Consider the following 23,483-nt stretch of genomic DNA (forward strand, 5'->3'; position numbering starts at 1 on the left):
ACACTGTAGGACACAGAATGAGCGAAACCGGGAGAACTGACACTACATCACTTCCACTTAGTACAGAATTGAAACTTTGAGTAATATAAGAGAAGGCTGAGGCTAACACCACGGAAGACGACAGCGAATTGTACAACAGCACCAAGTTTTGAGAATTAGAAAAGATTAGGCGTTTGTCTCGTTATTTCATCTTGCATAGAGAATTATAGCCTGAAAAGTGCCAGGAAAAAATATTCACCCGCAGCCCCATGAGTGAGAGAAAGCTCAAACTAGAAAAGAGAAAACAGTGCTCAAAACTTATGAATGACAAACTTGATGGTTGTCTGGAACGGGCGCTAGGCTTTTATTTGCTGCTACCCAATAGAGTGTCATGAGGAGTATGAAAAATCCGGCACTTGCGCGTATAAAGAAATACAGCTTAACGCAGAAGTTCGCAGCACAGCAATAATGTTACTGCCTTCCACAGCAGCGAACGCCAAATACAATTATTCACTAAAACTGCTCAGTGCACTGTCAGATCACAAATCACAGAGCGACACAAAATTGCTAGCATGCGCCGTCCTCGGCTTTGACGAATTGGCCGCTACAGCACGTTCCAACGCTTACCCTATCAGCTCGAGTGGCGCAGATGGACATAATTAGGTTCGTAAGACTGGTACGCTCCTACCGCGGAAATTTCTTCTTATTTTGGCGGCTGCGACAGCTATTTAGGGTTTGTGAATCGACTTAGGCGTACTATTGGCGCAAGGACTGAAGTTCGCACCTGCACTATCCATTACGTACATGCCTTTTTTTTTTCAACTACAGTGCTCGCCTTTGCAGCGGCGGGCAACGCAAGTTTGCTGATCTTACGAGCAGTTTTAGCTTTGTGAATACGCTTTTTTCATAAGGTTTCTCTTACGCCAAAATTTGTTCGTAAGTGCGCTTAGTGAATTCCGCCCCTGCACTTTACTCTCTGCTCGTTATCTTTATCTGCTCGTTGAGTGCTGCACCATCTAATCAAATTGAGAGCTTGTTGAAACGTTGAGCAGACCAGGCGCTGAGTTAGGTGACGTCTGAGTTAGGTGAGTCACCTAACTCAGCGTCATTGAAACACCTATCGGACCGCAACTTCTTTCTTGTATATTCAATTAGTCAACTACAGGAACAATAATTTTGTTGAATTGCGCCACCATTCTGTGTAGTACGAAGAATGCGCGCTTTGTCAATATCCCTTGATGTGATTTGTCCCAAATATAGATAAAAAATGTAACACTACTTCTTCCTTTTACTTAAAGGATTGCTTTGGGGGTAGACGTATTCGGTGTAGACGGAATCGTTTCCGCACATTTACTATAGACATTTTGCATAATGCTAACAACTTTGTGCGTATACGCAAGGAAACATTGGCTTCGTGCTACCATCGTGAAAAATAGACGAGCGTCCGAGAGCTGAACATGCGTTATCTCGAATTCCAATGACAAAGTCGGAGTGGGTGACCGACTCCGCTAGCGAGCAAGTCATTATGGCGTGGAGTGACGCCTCCAAATCCGCAACTAGAACACGAGCCCTGCCGCCAGAGCAAGAAGGCGCCCGCGCGTACCATGCATCTACCATGCAACCGGATATTGTCGCAATGTCAAAAAACAGGGCTCGTAGAGTATTGTTCAGGAGGCACAGCGGCAGGTAGCCTTTTTAATACTTAGAGTAATCACGACTTCTTCATTGCGGCTTCATAAAAAATGCTCATACATACTCGCATTGTTCTCTTCTTCATCGGAGTAAAGGCGCGGCACCGGCGTCCCTCCGAAGGAAGCATCGTCCAGATGCGCAATTTAAGCGTATGAGAACGGTGTACAACGGCACAGAGTAGCGCACGCAAAAAAAAAATCACAAACAAATATTAGTTTGACAGGTACGGCTCCATCCATACCACATGCACCACTTCGGGTAAGTGCTTGCGGTGGCTAGAGCTATTGTCATGTCCCGAGCGACCTAGTAATTCGCGTCGCTCAGGCGGCGGATCACTCTGTATGGCACAAAGTACCATCTTAGCAGTTTTTAGGAAAGTCCACGACGGCATATGTGTACCAGACAAATACTTTGTCGCTGGGAGTGCGGAAAACGGACCTGTGTCGAAGATCGTACCATTTTGCATCTTCGTCTTGCTGAAGGCAGATACATACGCGGGCAAGCTGTCTGGCTTCTTCGGCGCGGAGAGTAAATTCTTCAACGTCGGTAGGTACGTCGTCAAACTCGTGCGGCAGCAAGGCACACAACGTCGTCGTGGCTTCGTGACCCTGGACTAAGCTGAACAGTGTCATTCGTGTAGTTTTTTGTCGAGTGGTATTGTAGGCGAAGATTACGTAAGGCAAACTCCGATTCCAGTTCTTACCTTCCACGTCAACGTACATGCATAGCATGTCTACGAGGGTCTTAAGACTCTCGGTTAGTCCGTTGGTCTGGGGATGATATGCGGTTGTATTCCGGTGGCTTGTACCACTGAGTCTGAGAACCGAGTCAAGGAGTTCGGCAGTGAAGGCAATTCCCCTGTCTGCGATGGCTACTATTGGGGTGCCGTGCCTGAGGACGACGTTTTCGATGAAAGAATGAGCTGCTTCGGGTGCTGTGCCCTGCTGTGTAGCTTTCGTCCCCACGTACCGCGTCAGGTAATCGGCGGCAACAATGATTCATCTGTTGCCGGCTGTAGAACTTGGAAATGGGCCCAGGAAATCTGTCCCAACTTGGGCAAATGGCTGGCCTGGTACCACGACTGCATGTAAGAGACCTGTAGGCTTGCCGGGAGGTGCTTTGCGTCTTTGGCAATTGGCACATGTTTGTACGTGATATTTTACAGCAGCGGGTTGCTTTGGACAGTAGTACTTGCGTCGGTGTCGGGACAATGTTCTCGTGTAGCCAAGATGACCTGCGGTAGTTTCATCGTGGCGTGCTTTTGGTAGTTCTTTCCGAAGTGATCCCGGTACGACAAGCAGGTAAGTGCTGCCGCTGGCAGAAAAGTTCTTCTCATAGACAACATGGTTCAGCAGGCAGAACGACGGCAGGCCCCTCGCATAGAGTCGCGGAACGTCTTTACTTCGGCCTTCCAAGAAATGAATGATTGAGAGCAGCTCTGGGTCGTGGCGCTGCTCCTGTGAAGCGATGACGGCGTCGACGATCCCCAAAAATGCAGCGTCCTCGTCCATCCACGTCATCGGTACCTGCGGGCTCGACGGGTGACCGCGAGAGGCAGTCCTCTCCCCTGAAGGCCGAACTCCTGAAGCCTAAGACTCCATCACGCGAGACGGCCAGTTAGTCAGCCAACAAAGAAAATGATAATCGCTGGCAACCTTGAATGAACGGCCGTACAAATAAGGGCAACCACCCCTGTCGACGTCAGTGGTGAAACTCTGGTTGTTTGGTGAAGTCTAACGCACAGGAGACGGGGACTGCCAGCGACGACGTGGTGAAGCTGCTTGGCTGGACGACAGCTGGTCGCTGTTCAGAGCGCGACGATCGTCGAAGTGCAGAGAAGTGGCATGCGAAAAGGGGCTGACTACAGCATCTGGATGGGGACAGTAACAGGCAATGTGGCCTGGTTCTCCACAGTGGAAGCAGAGTGGTCGACGGTCAGCCGAGCGCCACAAGTCGGTACGGCGAACGGGAGGTCATCTCACAGACTCCCGTTGCCACCACGACACGGGAACGGGCCGTGGCTGCATTGACGCTACAGGCGATGGAGGGGGAGGACGTCGGGCCATGTCGTCATAGGTTAGCGGCAGTGTCTCAGGATATGAGGCTGGTGAGGAGAAGGCTTGCCGTAACTCCTGGCGCATGACTTCGGGAACAGAGACGACTGGCAACTCCGTAGGAGGAACGCCGATGGCTCGCAGCTCTTCGCGCAGGATGTCTCGAATCATGTCCCGTAAAGAAGACTGGTCTATAATCTGAGCTGACGGTTTATTGGTGTGTTGTTGGGCTGGTGGTCAAAGTGGCGGCAACGTTGCTAAAGTGCCCGCTCGACGACAGTCGCCTCCTTGATGAATTCGTCGACCTTTGTTGGCGGGTTTCGTACAAGGCTGGCAAACAGCGGTTTCTTAATTCCCCGCATAATATGACGCACTTTCTTTCGGTCATATTCGGATAAGCTCGGCGAATCACGTGTGTGTGTGAAGTGATTTTAGGAAAGGAAACGGAAGAGATGAGTGCAGCGCCGTAACTGTCTCTCACAGGAGGACACCTCAACAGCACTGCACGGGGAAGGGGGAATGGGAAGAAAAAGATGAAGGAGAGAAAGACAGGTCGCCACTACTTCTGCATACATGGCGACGGTTTTGTTGGGTTTCGTACACAGCTACCCAGCGTCCATTGCGTGCCGTTTCGTCTGCGTCTCCGCCCGCCAGCGGCAGCTTCTCCGTGATGCATCGTGGGGTGCTCACTACACTACAGGGACCTAGAGACAGGCGAAAAGACAAGCTCCAACCAGTGATGGAGGATTTCCTTCCTGAAACAGGGTGCAAGCAAGCGTATACAAACAAAAAAGCATGAATAAAATAACATATTTTCAAGAATTGTTGACTTCCGCATTGCGGCTTGGCACATACGACTGTCGGTATACACCGAACAGCTGTGAAGAAAAGGACTCAGTCTCGAAGGTAACATATAGAGGGACAGTTGAAGCTACGACGTACTAAAAAGCCTAATGAAAGGCATACGGGGAGAGGCACATCCTGGCAAGGGGATATTCGCCCATAGGTGAACCGGAGACGAAGCTAATGGGACACATTAGGGAACGGCATTGGTGTCCACAATGTGAAGTACCGAAATTCTAGAAAGCTACAAGGCATTGTTGAACTCCAACGTCTGTACGAAGCGAAATCACTGTCTCTCTGGCAGAAAGCACGGCTGGCGTGGTGCTGACACGGCTTTGCAATGTAGAAGAGCCCGGAGATAGACAGCATGCTCCATAGTCGGGGCTATTTTTCCCGGTCGCTTGTCTCCACGGTTACGCTTCAGCGATTGTAGTTACGCTATGGTTAGAATAGTTGTAGCCTACTAGACTGCATCGCAACAATCTTCGTTTCCACGACCCTCCTGGAGATGTATATAACACAACCAACACCAGCAGTTAGTATTCTGATATCTTCAATGGTGAGCTGGGCCAGTCACGCCAATCGGATTGGATATACAGTACTATTCCGACATCATGGCAAGCCATAGAGTTTCTCACTACAACACCTAGAGGGTAATCTGGCGCCACCGTCTATGGGAGTTTCTTAAGGGGGCACCGTGCCGTCATGGGAATGACGGTATATGTGTCTGCGAGGCTCGTGTTGGCTGGTGTTGTAAGAGACTTCGTCTAAAACGTGGATATGGCTACGCAAATAGCGCGTTCTCAAAGTAAAATCTTCATAAAATGTTTCCATTCACGCATATTAAATCTTTACTCACCCACGATGCATGACCAAGCGAATAAAAGCAACAACAGACGACCAACTGTTTCAAAGCGAGCGCGAACCTTGTCGTCTGCCCTCCAACTTTAGCGGCCCGCTGATACTTTTTACGTAACATGTAGTCGTACACACAATAACAAGTTTTCATAGTTAAACAAAACATGTTTTCGCGTAATAATAAAGCTAAAACAGCTTTTCATGTGCTGTTCTAGTAGAAAATGAATCATTGTGACAGACGGAACGGTACTTGCCAAGCGCGTCTTCAAGGTGTCCTGTCTCTACGAGAACGATGCCGATCCGAATCCACAATATACCAGCATTCCCATGCATACCACAGCGCAGCAGCGCCAGATTTCCCTCTAGGTAATGTAGTGAGAAACTCTATGTGGCAAGCAACTTGTATCATAGACTTCTATGATGTTATGCTAGTCCTTACAGTCCACTCTCCTCAAACCGCCATATCTTTACAAACCACATGCAGGTGCTCAGCGACTAGCAGCAAACGGCGTCCTTGAGGTAGCCGACTACTCTTGGTCTTTCTACAGGAAGGCAAAACATGATTTCGAAGGCTTGCTCGCAAGCGTTGGTTTCGGCGTCGTGGTCAGAATCATCGCGACGCTGTTCACGCTTGAACAATCACATTGAGAGCTGTCATTCTCAAGCAGCGCGAGCAAAAGTGCAGGGCGCAATAGAGCGGCGGCCATTGCACCCTTTGATATTGCCGTAAACAGAGGCCTAGACGTATGCATGCTGGGAAGAAACAGGAAACACTTCGGTCGAGCGTTCCGTTCCACTCCGCCGATTTTGGCAGATCAGTTTTGGTTGCTTCGCGAAGTGAATCTGCCATTGGTACACTCATCTGGTGCTCTCAATATGCCGTTCATAGAGTCTTGCTCCAAAAAAGAGCATAAAATGTTGCTCCGAAAGTGCTTCGAATCTGCCATTGGAATTCGCTATAATTCGTGGCCGTGCGCGCTTTGCTACAGGTGTGATCGAGTTTGCTGTGACATTTGCTGTGACTCACACAAGCTTGCTTCGTCGCAACGGTATGAGTCGAACATCTCAGAATTGTTTCCACACCTGAAGCAGTGAAGCAGGATTGCTTCGTTCACTAATAAAAAGCGGTATAGTGGAGCCAAGGAGAACGCTCGACTTCAGGAGATGTTGTTGAGCGTTACGCTATTCCGGATTATATTGTGTCATTGCAATCAAATGCTGGACATGTGCAGCAGTTTATGGTGGCCGCATTTAGACAGTGCAGCGTGCGCTGACAGCCACGCGCTCCATTGTTCGCGTCTTCCTCTGTCGTGATAGTACCTTTCGGCACGATCTGTTCACGTAGACACACGGCATGCATGCTTGATGACCGCAATCAAGCAGCAATATATACGTCAGCATACTGGATTTCATAGAAGAAATGCCGAGGAAACAGTAGAATACAGGTTACCGGCTTTTGGAGACGGAGTGTCTGTCCTTCACAATGGCGGCCGAAAACCAGCGTCAGCTGTGTGCAGCACAGGGTAGCCGGCTGGTGCAAGCCCCGTATTGGCGGCAAGAGTCGACGCTTCATGTCGATTATTCATCCTGATGCGTCATTTCGACGCTTTATTTTCCACGATTATATCCTCATTGCCTTCTTTTTATATTTCAGAAATGCAACCTTCTTTCGTTGCGCCGCTCTCCCCACGACACGGCAGTTTGAATTATGGGAAGGGAGGGAAGCGCAACTCCTCGATTGAAGTAGACATTGCACTTTTAAGATGCTCTTCGGCAATTACTTCGGTAGTGTTTTTTTTAGTCGGACGCGTCCAACGCGCTTCGCAGGGCGGGTTTACTTAACCATAGTAGGAACAGACCGGGAGGTTTACTTGCGCGCAGTGGTCATACCTAAGTTCAGAGCTAGGCTGCGTACCGCCATGAACTTCCCAAAATCTAGGCGATACATCAAGAGGAGGAATGTTCGCTAATGTTCAGGATGAGCGGTAACAACATGGGGCCCATCTCTGACGTATTTTTCTCGTGGCGTCGCTAGACGTTGCCGCGTCAATTTCACGCTGTATCATAGTTTACAGAAAGCCGGAATACTGGAGACGCTAGAGGGCAGTGAAAACACTAGTGGCTAGTGAAGATCTCGCCGTAGCGCTTATCACTATGCCTGAAGCGTCCGACTAGCCTATACTCAGCTGCAGACATAAAAGCGTTTGCAAGCACCAAATCACTATGGATGCAAATAGGCTCCTTTGCAGAACTCTTTCAACGTGGTGGTCGAACATGGCGTCGCAAGATGTCGCAACCAGCGTCGCTGCCGTCGACGCCTGCAGCAAATATAATATGGCGACTTGGTTCGGCATTGTAAAACTTGATTGCACGAACCAGACAATGACATCAGCAGGGAAAGAAGGGATCATGTTTGTTTCATTGTCCACCAGCCACGGCGCTTCGGGCGCATTGAATATTTACGTGTCCCGTATTGCGTAAACGGTAATAAATGAACTGGTTCGGCTAAGGCTCTGCGTTACTAAGCCACTTTCTTGCTCTTCTGTGCATTCAACCCTCGGTGCTCTGGGTTTACGCAAGCGGCTCACCTGGTTCTCCTTAGGAGCTGCCTCTTCCTTCCTTTCTGAGTGCGTAGACCTATCCAGTGGTTCCCCGCCAATGACAGCGCCCTCAGCTCCATGGCCTTGTGACTGCGTACCTTCGGTGGTCACGCTGTGCTTGCTGGTGCTCTGGCGGTCTTCAACGGTGCCCTCTGCGCCCGTGGCGGGCACCTCGCCTGGGTGCTCGGACCTTTCAGGTGCGTCTTTGGACATTCTCTGAATTTTGATTTTCTGCCGTGCTGTACCAAGAGACCGCCGCCGCCGCCACCACCCGACCGCGACTCACTTTTGTCCGGAGGGCAGGAAGTCGGGACCAGAGCTCGGCCGAAGTGCGCACCGACGGCTGCAATCAACGTTACACGGTGGGTGTGAGATTTAACGAGCCAGCGCTTGGAACGCTCAACGCTCACCGGGAGCGGAATGCATCAACAAAGAAACATAGAGCACTTTGGGACTACATTAAATATGGGGCGGGAAAGGCTGTAATAGTAACAGCGCTAATATTAGCAAATACCAATCTGTACTTAAAATCAGACATCGTGTCGGGGTTGAAAGTTGATCAAAGATCGGTATGCCGGTTGGCTTTGGGAGCCTACGGTAAAGACACAAATAAGGCAGTACAGGGTGACATGGGTTGGCCCTTTTTTGCAGTCAGAGAAGCGCCAAGCATTATTAGCTTCGAAGAAAGGCAGAAACAGGGGCATGGATGAAATTAAATGAGCGACTAATGTGACACAAGTATCTTTACCAGAAAAGCGTGGACACAGATCCTAGGAAGAGGTGAAGAAAGTCGACAACCAAGTATAGGGCAAGTGAAAGTGTAAATAGACAACCGGAAGTCACCAGAAAGAAAGTGAGAGAAAGAGACATAGGGAATTAGATGCAAGGAATCGCAACAAAAAAGCCATGGAGATTAAGAACACTGGGTAAAAAGAAATCAGAAGGGAAAATCTGTCCGACAGCGCAAAGGGCAGTGCCTTACTATTTGAGGATTTGAGGTTCCGGCTGGGTGCCGAAGGGCAAGAACACATCGCAAATATTCGTTACAAGATGAGGCATGTGTATGCTGCAGCAAAAATCGGGAAACCACTCAGAACATTCTAATGAAATGCGAAGGTATTCCCCCAGAGAGACCCGTAGGTAACGTACACCTTCCAGAAGCACTTGAATTTAGAGTGGCTGGAAGCTTTAACCGGTTTGCGGTCGAGATAAGCAAGAGACGTTTATAGTATTGACTGAAAAGAAAAACAGGGGAGAGAATGCGGTGGGCATGTTGGAGCAGCAGGGATACAGCCGGCCATAAACACATTACTTTTCTTGGTGCAGTTCGCTGCACTCGCATATGGATGGACCAGCTGCCCGGACAAATGCCTGAAGACCAGCCGGCTCGCTGTGGCACTGTCGGCTTTGCACTGCGCAACTGCGTCGCCGGACCAACTTGACGCAACTGGAAGGGCGTCATCCATATCTGATGCATTATCAGATACCCAATGTCCTGCTTTGGCATCTAATGCTCGATGCGCGATATCGAAAATGTTCATCTACGCACGAGTTTTGCCTCCTCATATTGATGCTTCACTATGGTCAGTGCCATTCAGTGCCATCGGCCCTACCCGACTCTTTGAAACGCCAGCGGCTTGCTGAACCTTCTAGTGGGCATGTTGGAGCAGCAGGGATGCGCCCGGCCATAAACCCGTTACGTTTCTTGGTGCAGGTTGGTGAAGCTCCTTTTTTATTATCGGAAAAAAAAATTGAACAATGTGTTTCTGCTGCTCCTACCTGCTTCAGTGTTTTTTATACTATTACTTCTGATTGTTTCAATGTTGTCAAACTACTAATATTGTGTGGGGACATAGAAGATAACCCTGGACCTGATGACGTGAATTTACCACCAGAGTTAGCAGTTGTTAAAACTGTTGTTGCACATGTTGACTCGCGTCATGATGAACTAAGGATAATGCTTGGCGACGTCAAAAAAAGTCACACCGCTCTAGAACAAACCGTGTCTGGCATTAACTCTATACGTTCCATCGTAGAGGACCACGTAAGCAATTTAGATGAGCGCCAAACTAATGGCCTGTAACAAGTCGTTGCGGACACAGTTCGCGAAGAAAGTGCCGAGCTTCAAATCAGGTTAGACGATTTTGAAGACTGCGCATGTAGAAAGATCCAATTTTTTACGGTCTTGCTCACTCAAGCGAATCCTGGGCTCAATCGCAAGAAAACGTTAAAGCTCTCGTATGCAGTAGCTAGGTATGCAGTTATCATCTGACAGTATATCTTGAGCCCATAGATTGGGCGCATACGTAGCTGCTAAATGTGAATCAATAATTGTAAAATTTACAAGCTTTAAAACAAAAGATGCTATAATTTCTAATAAGGGCAAACTTAAAGGATCAAGTGGAAGAATTTCTGTAGACTTTTGCAAGGTAACCCGTAATTTCCGAAAGAAACTTACCGAGTATGGCAAGGCAAGCGGAGAGCCGTTTTCCTTGCGACACAATAGGATGTTCGTAAACAAAAAATGCTTCGTGTACTCCTCGCAAACCGATACTGTGCGCGAAATTACCCAGATTGCAGATCGTTCTTCGCTTTCGTCAAATGCTCCTACGTCACGCCAGGAGAATCCGCCAAAGAGATAGCACAAGTCTTCTAAGAAGGGCGTGTCTAGCGCGGGCAACATTACAAGTGTCTTTCACAAATGAGATTATTTGTCTCCTATCGTTGATGATTGTGCCGCAGATGTGGTTGTGCTGACAGAAACTTGCCTTTCAAGTAAAATCGCTGACAACAAAATTTTACACTGTCACAATGATTATAAATTCTTTAGATCTGATCGAAGCGGAAGAACAGGCGGTGGTGTGTAGTATCGACGCGTCATTCCCGTCAAGTTATTCCAGTCGTATCTCCACTAGGAATTGTGTGCGCATGCTTTCGTTTCGGACGTCACGAAGTATTTATCTGTGCCTGGTATTGCGCACGTCAGTCTTGTTCTACGTTCTGTGATTCTTTATATGACGCTTTGAATAATATTCTAGTACGATACCCGCATTATCCCCTTCTAGTTTTAGGTGATTTTCATTTCCCAGACATATTGTGAGATAGCAACCACGGCTTTATTTGTACGCATACTTATGAAAGCTCTAATTTTGTTGTTCTCTGTCATGCTTTAAATTTAACCCAATTAGCAAAACAACTTACGCGAGTTACTACGACTGATCAAACGTGCTAGATTTACTCCTTACTTCAATCACAAATGTGTTTTTGGCATTTACATTTACGTTTCACCAACATGTTTCGTAACTTCTGATGTGCCACAAGGCTTAGTCCTTGGGTCTCTTTTATTTCTTATTTACATTAAAGATCTGCTGGAGAAATTGACATCTAACATCCGTCTTTATGCTGATGACTGTTATTTATCATGAAATAACTAACCCGGATGATTCTTTTTTACTTCAATCTGACCTTAACACCATTTCTTCGTGGTGTAACCAGTGGTTCATGCAATCAAACGTCAACAAATGTAAAATGATGAAATTTTCTCGCGGTAGTGCTGTTTCTACATCCTGATACAAAATTAACAACTATATTTTGTCCTCTATCACTTTCTATAAATATTTAGGCGTTCACATTTCTAACAAGCTCTCATGGCAAACTCACATTGAATGCGTGACAAGCTCTGCCAATCGAAGACTAGGCTTCTTACGTCGTAAATTGTTCTCGCGCGACCTCTTCCCTAGAACTTACAATATATAAAACATTAGTAAGGTCTAAACTACAGTATGCTTCATCAATTTGGTATCCTTCTACAGCACAGCTAACGTACTTACTTGTAGCCATTCAGAGCACGTCTCATTGTATGCAATTATTCCCGCACTGCCAGTGTATCCGTTGTCAAAACTAGCTTTCATCTGCCAGACCTACCAACAAGAAGGAAACTCGCCCGGTTATCACTCTTTCATAAAATGTACTATACTAACGCAAAATTAAAAAAAATGACCTTTTATATCACCTCATCGCAAATTGACCACAACGTGAAGGTACAAGTACCAAGTTGTCGCACAAACCTTCCTTCAATTCATTTCTGCCCAAGACAGCATCCGAATGGAACCACTTCCTCGCCTCGGTCGCCAGCAATCCGGTTCATGCGTCCTTTCAGACTGCTATATCTATCGTTGTATCACCACTCCTCTCTGTAACGCCATCAGACATTGAGAGTATTTTAAATAAATAAATAAATAAATAAATAAATAAATAAATAAATAAATGATAGGAGTGGATCCATTACTGGCATAGGTAGCATTACAAGGAAGGTATAGAAATTTTAAGGAAGAGAACAAATTAAGGAGATCCATGCAAAATGCTAGAATGACAAACATGTATAGCATACCTGAACAGCTCAAGCCGGCTAGATGACTATTTGTCACCGCCCACTTTCAAAGACGATGCCAATAAATCATCATAATCAACAACGTCAGCCAACCGCAGCTGTTTAGGCTAACTGAAAACGCACATTTTCAATTCCTTGTCTGTCTGTCTGTCTGTCTGTCTGTCTGTCTGTCTGTCTGTCTGTCTGTCTGTCTGTCTGTCTGTCTGTCTGTCTGTCTGTCTGTCTGTCTGTCTGTCTGTCTGTCTGTCTGTCTGTCTGTCTGTCTGTCTGTCTGTCTGTCTGTCTGTCTGTCTGTCTGTCTGTCTGTCTGTCTGTCTGTCTGTCTGTCTGTCTGTCTGTCTGTCTGTCTGTCTGTCTGTCTGTCTGTCTGTCTGTCTGTCTGTCTGTCTGTCTGTCTGTCTGTCTGTCTGTCTGTCTGTCTGTCTGTCTGTCTGTCTGTCTGTCTGTCTGTCTGTCTGTCTGTCTGTCTGTCTGTCTGTCTGTCTGTCTGTCTGTCTGTCTGTCTGTCTGTCTGTCTGTCTGTCTGTCTGTCTGTCTGTCTGTCTGTCTGTCTGTCTGTCTGTCTGTCTGTCTGTCTGTCTGTCTGTCTGTCTGTCTGTCTGTCTGTCTGTCTGTCTGTCTGTCTGTCTGTCTGTCTGTCTGTCTGTCTGTCTGTCTGTCTGTCTGTCTGTGTCTGTCTGTGTCTGTCTGTCTGTCTGTCTGTCTGTCTGTCTGTCTGTCTGTCTGTCTGTCTGTCTGTCTGTCTGTCTGTCTGTCTGTCTGGTTCCTTTACCCTTGCACCCGCCATGACCCTTTAGTCATAAGGCGCTGTGCTGGCGAGTCCGAGGTCGAGGATTCGATTATCAGCTGCGGCGCCTGCTTTATGATGATGTCTGAATGTAAAAACTCTTATCTACTTACTTTCAACTGCGCGTTAATGCACATTAAAGAACGCCTGGAGGTCCCAATACAACCAGTTCCTTCCACTACAGCGTCCCTCATAGCCCGGGTTTTAATTCGCGTGTTAATATCCATCACTCACTCACTCACAATCAATCAATCAATCAATCAACTACGATTTCTCTAATTTGTATATTTGTATGATTTCGTACCATGTACTCCTTAAGTTCATTTCGTATATTCATTCGGGATAAAGCTGATATATATATATATATATATATATATAGACATAGATAGATAGATAGATAGATAGATAGATAGATAGATAGATAGATAGATAGATAGATAGATAGATAGATAGAAACTGCAACAAAGAATGAAAGGAAATGCATGGATCGAAGGAAGAGGGAAGAGGTATTTAGGGAGAGCAAACACGTTAAGGCATAGCGTGTTCAAGGAACATTTTAATGAGGGAAACTTACTTGATTAGGCTATCTTCAAATGGTGAACGCTGAGGGCTGAAATTAAACGATTTGTAATAATCCACGCGTGAATGTGAACGAACACCGTACCTTAACAAGAAAGTAGTTAAGATAGAATGAAGTATTTTCTCATGCCACATAACCCTTTTAATGTCGATGTAATTGGATTAGTTTACCCTCGCAAGGATCACCTATAATTCGCTCTTAAGGTCTTCTTGCTTTGTCTAGAACTTGGGTGCAAGACAAAACTGAAATGCGAATACTGTGGCGTGCGTATTACCTGACTCTTCCATACTGGACATTAGCCGGCCAACATTTCGTAGTGACACTTCTCAGGCCACTTGCATAACATCGACTCACGTGCGGTGGCCGTCTAGTTTGTCGACCTGACTAACACCACCTACTTACTTCCTCGACCTTACAAAACTAGCGTAGGAAGTGCGATTGGTCATCTGCGGGTTCATCGCGTTTCCCTTTCTTGGACGAATAAAAACAAGGTCCCGAGAATGAAAAAAAGAAGAATAAATACAGCGAGAGAAAAGCTTTTGATGCGGTCTTCGGCGCCCCACGCGCCCTGCTTCGTAATTAAGGCAAATTACGGCAGTGCAATTAAACACCCCGCTTCATTACCGAAACACAGGGCAAGGCAGGGCATTTAAGAAGAGAACCATAAACGCAACTCATTCGCGCTGAAAATAACTGAAAAGAACGACTCTCGGAACCACAGGCTCCCCCAAATTGTTCCCCCCCGTTAAAGCAAGTCAAAGAGAGGGGGAGCCCCAGCTTGTCCTGGTTATTACAGCACAGGCCTACTACACTAGTAACGTGTACGCTACATAGAGCGAACGGCGATGGATTCTCCGAGGTGCCAGCGCCGCCGCCATCACGTGGAAAAAAAAAAATGGCGCAGCTCACCGCGATGGCCGCGCGGGGTTAATGAGCAAGCCCGCGGAGGAGGACAGCGTGATTACTTACGGCGGCTCGGACTCCAGGGAGCGACATTGGGTGAATGTTAATGCCGCCCCCGCTGCTTATGGCAACCAACTCTCGCGGAGAGCAGTTGCTCGAGACGAGGAACGGCGCCGTGGCGATGATCATGAGGACAATGACAGTGGCGCTGCGCGTTGCCTTTGCACTCGCCCCCACCACGGCGAGGCGCGGGAGACAAAGGCGAAGAAATGCGGGAAAGAACGAAAATGTGGAGCGGCACTACACTTTTCAGAAAATTGCAATGATACTGCGCGCCGTTTTCCTCCAGCGTAGATGAATAGAGTTCGTTACACTCTATTCCTTCCCCTGTACGTTACTCCACCTAGAGACGCTGTAGCTTGGTGGGGAAAAAAAGAGAATTGGGTGATGTAAATTATTAGCGCATATACATAATTTCGAAGCCTTGTTGGCACGCACTGAACGTTCGGGACACGAATGCGATAGTTGTTTGTGTTTAAGGAAAAGCTGAGAGGTAGGCCTCGATGAAAGGTTAGGCCAGTTACTCGGTTGTTTGGTGAAAGGGAAAAAAAAAGAAGATAGGAGGGGTCAAGAAAAAGGATACGCAATATGGCTTCAATATACATGTCTACACGTATACAATACATAATATTGATATGTTTACTTGTTTATCTTTGCGGGTGACCGCTTTTCACTACCTAACAATTGTTATCGCTCAGCGCGGGACGCGCCAGTATGTATCGGAAGTTTCTCGAATGTTACCGATGGTTCTGTCTGCTGTCTATTTCCACCGAAGCTTGTGTAATCTGATTGCATGTGCGACGCCAATTGTGTAGAACTTTGTGGAAAATACACCGGCTCCACCGATTGCTCTGGAACCTTCGATGGCTCGTGCATAAAAGCCGATACGCTTGACCGGCAGATCAGATTTCGACGGTTGCCCACTCTGTTCGCCGCTATCGTTGTGCTTTAAGTGTAGCCTGTTTTTGTGGGCACAGGCTCTCCCAATAAAAGTTAATTTCGTCATTCACAGTATTGCTAATGTGTTCTTAGCCGTCGTTACGAGTGACAATGTACGTACCCTTTAGAAATCGGGGATCACGAAAGTAGAGTGTATGGTCACGGTGCCAACAGATCTGTTCCGGAAAAAGTTGATCGTCTAAGCTCACGAGAGAACCGAAAGCTGTGCGGTTGGTAGTGCAAATTACTGTGGCGTATTTCGTTATTTCTATGCTTTCTTTCAGGCGTGAACATTTCACGATGTCAACAACGAAATTCCAGTCATCGACCCATCTGGTGGCTTTGTGCAGGCGTTACCACAGGCAGCGAATGTTGCAGAATCACAAAAAGAAAAAAAAAAGAAACAAGAATAAGACGTCGAAAGAGTGCAGGCTATTAAGGCCCGACTCTTGGTCTATTCGCCATAGTTTTCTTAATGCTTTGCTGAGTTCATTAAATTGTTTTTATACCTGATTAGGGCGGACAAATCCCGGTTGCATGCATCGACGACGATAGCGTGTGCTTGTGTTTTAGAGACTAGTGCGTGTTGAGATTTTTTTCTTCGTACCTTTTTTTGATCATTCTTGTCTGAGTAGTGTATACACACGCCTACCTTCCCAATCATATGTATATATATATATATATAGCTAAACGTACATATGTGCTGTGAGAAGCACTGTACATAGTTAAGGACCGAGGATTAGTTTTGAGCCCTCAAGTTTCCTTAGCGTGTTCTAAAACTTCAGGGGACGAGCGATTTTGCACGTTGGCCCTTTCGAAGCGCGGCCGCCACTTCGAGCAATCGAACCCGCCACCCCTTGATCCGCAGCAGCACATCGCCGCCACTGAGCCAGCACGACGGGTAATACCGAGCAGTAAGAGGGATCTGGGCCGAATTCAAAAAGCTTTTCGTAGGTGTGTGCTCTTAGCCATTGTCTGGCCGCCTTAGCTAATGATATGTCCAGCATCAAGTCAAGATAGAACTTGTTATTACCAACCCTTCTGGCATAAAAGCGTTTTGTGAATACGGACCCTGTTTCGGGGGAAAACCCGAAAGCGTATTTTTCTTACTGGAGGCAGAAAGGTAGCTTTTGTTTTATTTGAGCAAGAGTCGTCCAATACGAATAAGCAAGGAAAAATTCTACCAAGGAGAAGGTTAACAGCCTAGCAGCGACATTGAATGCGCGATATTTAACAACAGCGCGCGGGTGTCCTACAAAAATGTTATACTTGTTTACTTTGCCAATCAGGTTTGTCTTAACTTTGAAATCTTGGCCATATTCACAAGGCTCTTCGTACGAAATAGCCATTCGTAAGAACAGGCCCCGACCAATCAGGACAGACTTCGTATTAGCGAAGACACGCATTCCGATGGGAAGCAGTTCCTAAGAATGAAAACTGTCTCCTTTTGGTCCAGTATACTGCGCATTTCTTCAGCTCGCTATCAAATTTTCCTGCCCGGTCGCTTTTTACCTTGTGACTATTGAGCGACGTTTATTTACGCAGCATTTGCACATATAAGGCCTAACCTCGCTGAAACGTACGATTGAAACTAGACAACACTTTGGCAAAAAATAGAATGACCGTTCGTCTGATGCTTCTGTATTTTTCACAATGCTGTGGCGTCTTCAGAAGGTGTGCTATATATCTTACAGCTATATATGTTGAGAGGTTACTGTCATAATATATTTCCGACAATTTCAACGCAATTTCGGATTCGTAAACAGATTAATAAAAAATGTGCAGCAGTTATCGCGCCGATTTCGATTCACTCTCCCTAACACGGCCACATTTTTCCGTTTTGACCCAACCCAGACCGTTGCGAAGGAGATCGTTCACCTTAGAAACACGAAGGTAAGCATCCAAGAAGTCGGGAAGTTATTGACGTTCGTAACAGTCCATTGCTCCGGGCGGGGGCAGATGTGGCGAGGGGGGCTCTGCTTTGCGGGTGTCGAGCTCAGGAGGGCTGGGAGCATGCCAGGGAGCGGGGGAGGGGGTTGAGGGAGGAGAGCGACTAGGCCACAACGCCCTGGCAACCTCTGGCGACAGGCGAAAAGGGGCCGTAGTGTTTCGCGGTGACATAGCTCGGGGCATTTGTCATTATGAGGCCTGCTAGTAGGGCGACCACCCTGCTGGGGGAGGCCAGACGCCGACACGGCGCTGCTAATGGAAGATGTGTGTACGCACCCGAGACAAAGACTGTGAGGGTACGGTCACAGACTTGGGGATATACCGCAACGCCGAAAGCTCCGATTCTCACCGCCTCGCCCCTTCCACGTATATTCCTTCCCTCCTCAATCTCAGACGGGTCAAGTCAGAAACAAAGAGCGTGGCAGCCACGGGGTAGCGGCTAGGAGATGGGAAGAAAAGGGAGAAAGACATGCAGTGGCTGTAGATGGTGGCTGGCCCGCTGGCTGTGTACAGTGAACGGGGGAGCACAAGTTGAGAGGACTTGGCCGCTGTGATCGATGGCCCCGGATTGCGAGGACGTGGATGGACGAAGGGAGGACGGCCAGCTGGGAGAAGGGGTGCACACAGCTTCGACGCGACCGCCAGCGTGAGGGCCCCCAAGCTGCGTCACACTTCCGGATTTACGCGGATATGCTTCAGAGCGGCGCACGCCCGCTTGGCTCGAATGCGGCCCCAGAGGCTCACGAGAACTCAGCTACGCGCCGCCTTGAGCCATGGTCCTACCCCTTTCTTTATTCCATGAATGAATTCACTCTTCTCTTCTGAATGTGCTTCTTTGTCAATTTGCTTATTAGGCATTTCAGTCTACTTACGAAACCGTGCTAGAAAGAAACTTCTGAAGGAACATTTCCTCATTGTACTGCAGGCGGTTTAGGCAAAGTAGGTGGAATTGAAATTCTGGTAATGAACTTCACTTCGTTGAGAGAGTACCTGCTTCCTGCTGCTTCAGCAGAAGCTCGAGGCGTACTGAAGAATCTCTCTAGAGCAGGGAGTCTCCGTTGGAAAATTATGTACATAAAATTTTAGATTATAGCGGAAAGGGGGGCCTACTTCAGTTTGATTAGATATCTGCGTTTATTGTTAAGGGATTATCACGCGTGAGTTGGGCCCGTAAGGTTGTTCAACTTCAACTTCAACTTTATTAATTCTTCTAGTTCCTAGTAGAGTCAGGGAATCTTTTTTTCTAGAAAGGGACAAAGGTAGGCTAGATTGCGCTAACACTAGAAACTGCAAGTTGCAGGCACTGGCACATGCATAATGAAGTACTGTCACTATAAATTTAAAGTAGGGAGGTTTATAAAGAAATATTTAAGTGAGACTATCACTTATGATGAACTATATCGGTCTTATGACAGCACGTAGTGTACATTGATGGAATCAATGATAAGCAAAGTGTTGAAATTTGTGTCATAAGAAAGAGAAAACTGACGTAGTGCGAAGGTAAGCAAGCCTAGTGCTTATTAGCCGGTCATATTAAAGCCACAGAGTGAACGGCAAGACGAGGAGCATATATGTAAAACCATAGAAGACAACTGCTGGTCACGTGTGATTCTATGCATACTTTTTGTGTTTCGTTTGCTCGTTTTGCGTTTTTGAGTTGTTCAGCAACAACAACAAAGATGATGCAAATGAACGAGGGGAAGTGTATTATCCGAATGGCTAGCACGTAACTAAAGTTTCGAGTGGCAGTAAGAAATACTTAAATGGATTAGCTCAAAGCGCATGAGGTACGTTTTATCTGGAGGCACTCAATAGTGTTCGATACCTTATGCGATTGCTACAGATTTCGAGAGCTCTGGCGAGCAATATTCTGGAAGTAAGTTAGACATTTTGATTGGTAGACAGTTCTTTCAATGTTAAGGAGAAAGAAAGACACCTGTTCGGTGCGCTTGGTGTACAGTTAAATCTCGGTACAATGAAGTAGATGGGACAAGGCATCGGAAGAGAATTAGGACAAGAAAAAGGTTCGTTAACACTGAAAAGACTCCGGGAATAAATTACTTATTAGCAAAAGAAACCTTTTTTTTGTCCATGCACTTATTAATAGACAGCGAGCCCGCATAGTGCCTCTTGGGTTCCATCATGAGAACGGCAAACATTTTTTAACAGATCAATGGCGTCCATCAAATGAACTAAAGCGTGACGGTGTCGACACAGACAGATTTACCCCATATTCCATAAAAACGTGTCGGGGCATCGAAGTACTTCGTTAAAGGAATAGAAAAATGATGTAACAGTCGCGTTTAGTTATATGGAAGTCTGACTGTATTTCTTTACCACAGATTCACTTGTGTCCACAGGGGGCGTTCTTTCTCTGGAGAAGCGAGTTACACAGCTTCCATAGCTTTAAAAGCTGTCACAAGCAATTGCACAAGCATGTTAAACATTCCGGTAAAATTACCTGCAGGATGTTCAGAAGAGAGAGAGAGAAAGTGACGCGTTTCAAAACCTTTTCTCATCCCACGAGGTTTCTTGCCTACTGCAGAACCTTTTACGTCGAGAACGACCTACGTTGTTTCTCTCGGATGTAGTGTGCGTTATCACGTTTCCTTCTGCGCGGATCTGCTTACGAATAATCCAGCGTATTGTTCTCCAAGTCACCCGGCTCCATCCCCAGTGCCAACTCCGTGTTATGAAACGCGGTTGCGTGCTCTCGCAGCCGCCTTGCGTCTTTTCGAGGAGACCACTTAACCCTTATATTCTAAACGCAGCTGTTGTTGCTCGGCCCGAGCACCATATTTTATCTCTCCTCTCTCTCTTTCTCATCTTCGCTTGCCGCGCGACGAAGTGACAGTCAAAATCCGCAAGCTGGGGCCGCGGATGGCCCGAATGTCAACAGCGCGAGAGCCGGGCTCTGTCGCGCTCCAGATATCTCGGCCAAAAACACCCAGCAGTCTCCGCCCCCCCCCCCCCCCCTCTCCCGCCGGTCTCTCAGAAAACAATCTGGGCCGCGCGAGCTAATCTGTTCCCCACACAGGGATGGACTGCAGATTTTCGCGCGTACTCTAAGAAAGCATCGAGATCGCGGGCGGGAAGCGGATCCACGGACAGGGAGTATTCTTATTTGCGGTTCACATCACATACGCTCAGCATGTATACAGGAGGTTATTTTTTACAGTGAACAGAACTTTAAAAAAATCACCTGTGGCAGGTGTAGTATAGTAAAGAACTTTCACCCTTAAGGTTGTTGGTTTGTCCCGTGCGCAACACCATCACTGTTACGGGCCAAGGTTGAATCGCCGATGGCATGTAGAGAAAGGAAGTTTTCTTTGTTGACGACGCTTTGTGGCGAGTAAACATGATGATAGCTGCGAAAGTTCACGTGCCAATAGCATTTAATATACCTGAATTGTGATTGCTACCAAACTTCTGTGTCTTATATTTTGATGCTCACCAGGTGCTAAGAATCATTAGTTTTGAAGTACGAATTCTTCCATTGCCACTGCAATTTGAGCTCACTGTCGTGTACAGGAAAAAATCTTTACAGTCTTGTTTAAGACTGTACAATGTTTTTACTGAGGCAGTTTTGCTCCTTGCGCTTAATTAGTCGTCGAAGAGGTGGACGTTATACGGACGAGAAATCAAAATGCTTAATGAAATAGTTAATATATTATCACTGATTAAGTTTGTAACTAATTATATTACCTCCCAGGTTGAAATTTATGAATTATAGCCGGTGAATTCGCAACGGATATTTGGAACGAATTTTTAGAGAGTGAGAGCATTTATTTCTTAAGGACTCTTCTAGTCCATGTCATCGCTGTCGAAGTCCAGCTGAGTCGTCTGTCTCAGCGGTGAATTCTGAGGATGAGACCAGTTCTGAGATATGATTTCACAGTGTGCGACTAAATTCAGCGGTGTTCCAGTGATCTCGGTCGTACAGCCATGCATTGCCGCAAGCTTGGGGTGCACATGCCAAAATTAGTGTCATCCTGAGAATTCGTTTCAAGTGAATATGACTTGTGAACTTGCCGCCTGTAATTCGTAAATGGCTATATGTGCCATAAGGTGATTACTTAAAAAGTTTATTCGTAAAATTTTGTGAATGAATCAACTAGGCGTTTTAATTGTTTGTGCAAGTAAAGTCCACCTCTTCGAGCAATCCAGTCCCAGGATTAAAACGGTGCTATCTGCTGCAGCCGATATTTTTTTTAAATTGTGGCAACTAAAAAAAAGAATTCATGGCGCATTTTTTCTGTAGCGCATTCTTGTAATTGACAATTTCTTGCCTTGCTCTGTGCATTGAAAGCCGCCGCTCTTGTAGCAAAACTTCAAAAAAGAATGCATAATTCAGCGTTGTACTGGTATTGCTGCGTTACCTCTGTACCATTTCCGCAACTAGCCTGAGTCTATAGAACATTACTTGGTACGCTGCAACCAATTTGTTTTTAGTTCTTCACTAAGTTCATCGGTATTGGTTTCCTTTGGGGAATTAGGCTTCAACCACAGAAACGCTTGTATTGCCACTTATAGCTTCATCCGCAGTACCGAACGATTCCTATGATCAACTTTCCTACAGGGCCAGCTCTTGCTTTTTTCAAAGTCAAAATTATCACTATTCTTTTATTATCTTCAGTTGCTTCTAATATCGGCACTTTATAATCTCACGGGCTACTACACATACTAATACTCGGACATTCAAAATTTTAATCTGATTTATAAGATGTTACTCACCTTAGGAAACTTTTAAAACCACCTGCTTATTTGCCTATCCCCTGTACTAGGTAGGTGCCATTGCTCTAGAGGAAAACAGGAACTTCCTTTCGTTTCGCTCTGGTGGATAAGTTTTGCCAGAAAGGCCAACCTTTCGACCCTGTCAGCGGCTGCGCTCGGCTCACGTCATCGTTTAAAATAAAGCCTGAAGAATAACAATATCCTCTCTTTCTTTTTTGCCATGTTGCGACGCCGCGGAGCATATGCATGCAGTAACGCTATATGTCATGTTAAATTCATGACCCATCGAGGATTTTTTTATGAATGACAGAAGACCCTCTCTGATCGCGTGATCCGGAACCTATTGCGGAGCTGGAAACACGTCATACAAGCCATGTATTGAAGATCATTTATCAGCTGCGTGTAGGACATTACTGTATTTATACGATCCGAGTCTACGATTTGTAGCGATTCTTATGCATATTGAGTTCTTTTCGCTCGTCGTCATTACTAGGACGCCACCGCTTACAGTTTATCCGCAGGAAGAAAATCATGCGCGCAGAACGCGGTTACCTTTGGCATCCAGGAAACTGTCCCGCTGTCCCTGCTGTCCCTACGCCTGTGAAATGGGGACGTTTCGCCGCATCCATATAGCTCTTACGTTGAGAAGCGGACTGATTGAGACTGGTAATACGTTAGTGTGAAAATGGGCAGCAGCTTGATCGACTTAGTCAGTGCACGAGAGCTTCTGAATCAGGCGATTAGATGAAGCCCGTTTAACAAGCTATATGGCCGTCTAGTTTGACAGAACGAAGCAAATAATGTCCTTTCAGCCTTTGGTAACTCACGAAAGCGTGCAACGCTTGTAGAATCCGCAATACCTTTTTTTTTCTTCTTAAATGTGACATAGAAACGTACTTCGAGGCTTCAGGGTGCATGCGTGCTCGCCTTCTGAAAAAAGTACAATTAACGTTATTTCTACAGACTCATCCTCAACTACGCTCGGATCTGTGCCTTGCCGCGTGTGGCATTCCGATGGCGGTGAAGCGTAAAAAACTCCCACGTACTGACGTTTGAGTACGTGAAGCTCGGTGTACAAATTCCACGTGGAGCCCACCCTGTGCAGTCGTCACCC

General features: G+C 46.6%; 1 protein-coding gene across 3 annotated transcripts in view; it reads right to left on the minus strand.

Moving 5' to 3' along the window:
* Positions 1-14,912, minus strand: part of LOC126536628 (solute carrier organic anion transporter family member 4A1-like) — a 55,690-nt gene extending 40,778 nt beyond the window's left edge. For 2 of the 3 annotated variants that reach the window (XM_055073572.1, XM_055073570.1), the window contains exons 1-4: positions 14,753-14,912; positions 13,778-13,813; positions 12,094-12,219; positions 8,015-8,369 (exon numbers count right to left, since the gene is read on the minus strand). In XM_055073572.1, coding sequence (XP_054929547.1) covers positions 8,015-8,239 — 225 coding nt within the window. In that variant the 5' untranslated portion in view covers positions 8,240-8,369; positions 12,094-12,219; positions 13,778-13,813; positions 14,753-14,912. The remainder of the gene's footprint in view (positions 1-8,014; positions 8,370-12,093; positions 12,220-13,777; positions 13,814-14,752) is intronic. The other variant, XM_055073571.1, reaches the window with a different exon arrangement.
* Between the last annotated feature and the right edge of the window lie 8,571 nt (positions 14,913-23,483).

This window comes from Dermacentor andersoni, chromosome 4 (assembly GCF_023375885.2).
Source record: "Dermacentor andersoni chromosome 4, qqDerAnde1_hic_scaffold, whole genome shotgun sequence".
Lineage (NCBI taxonomy): Eukaryota > Metazoa > Arthropoda > Arachnida > Ixodida > Ixodidae > Dermacentor > Dermacentor andersoni.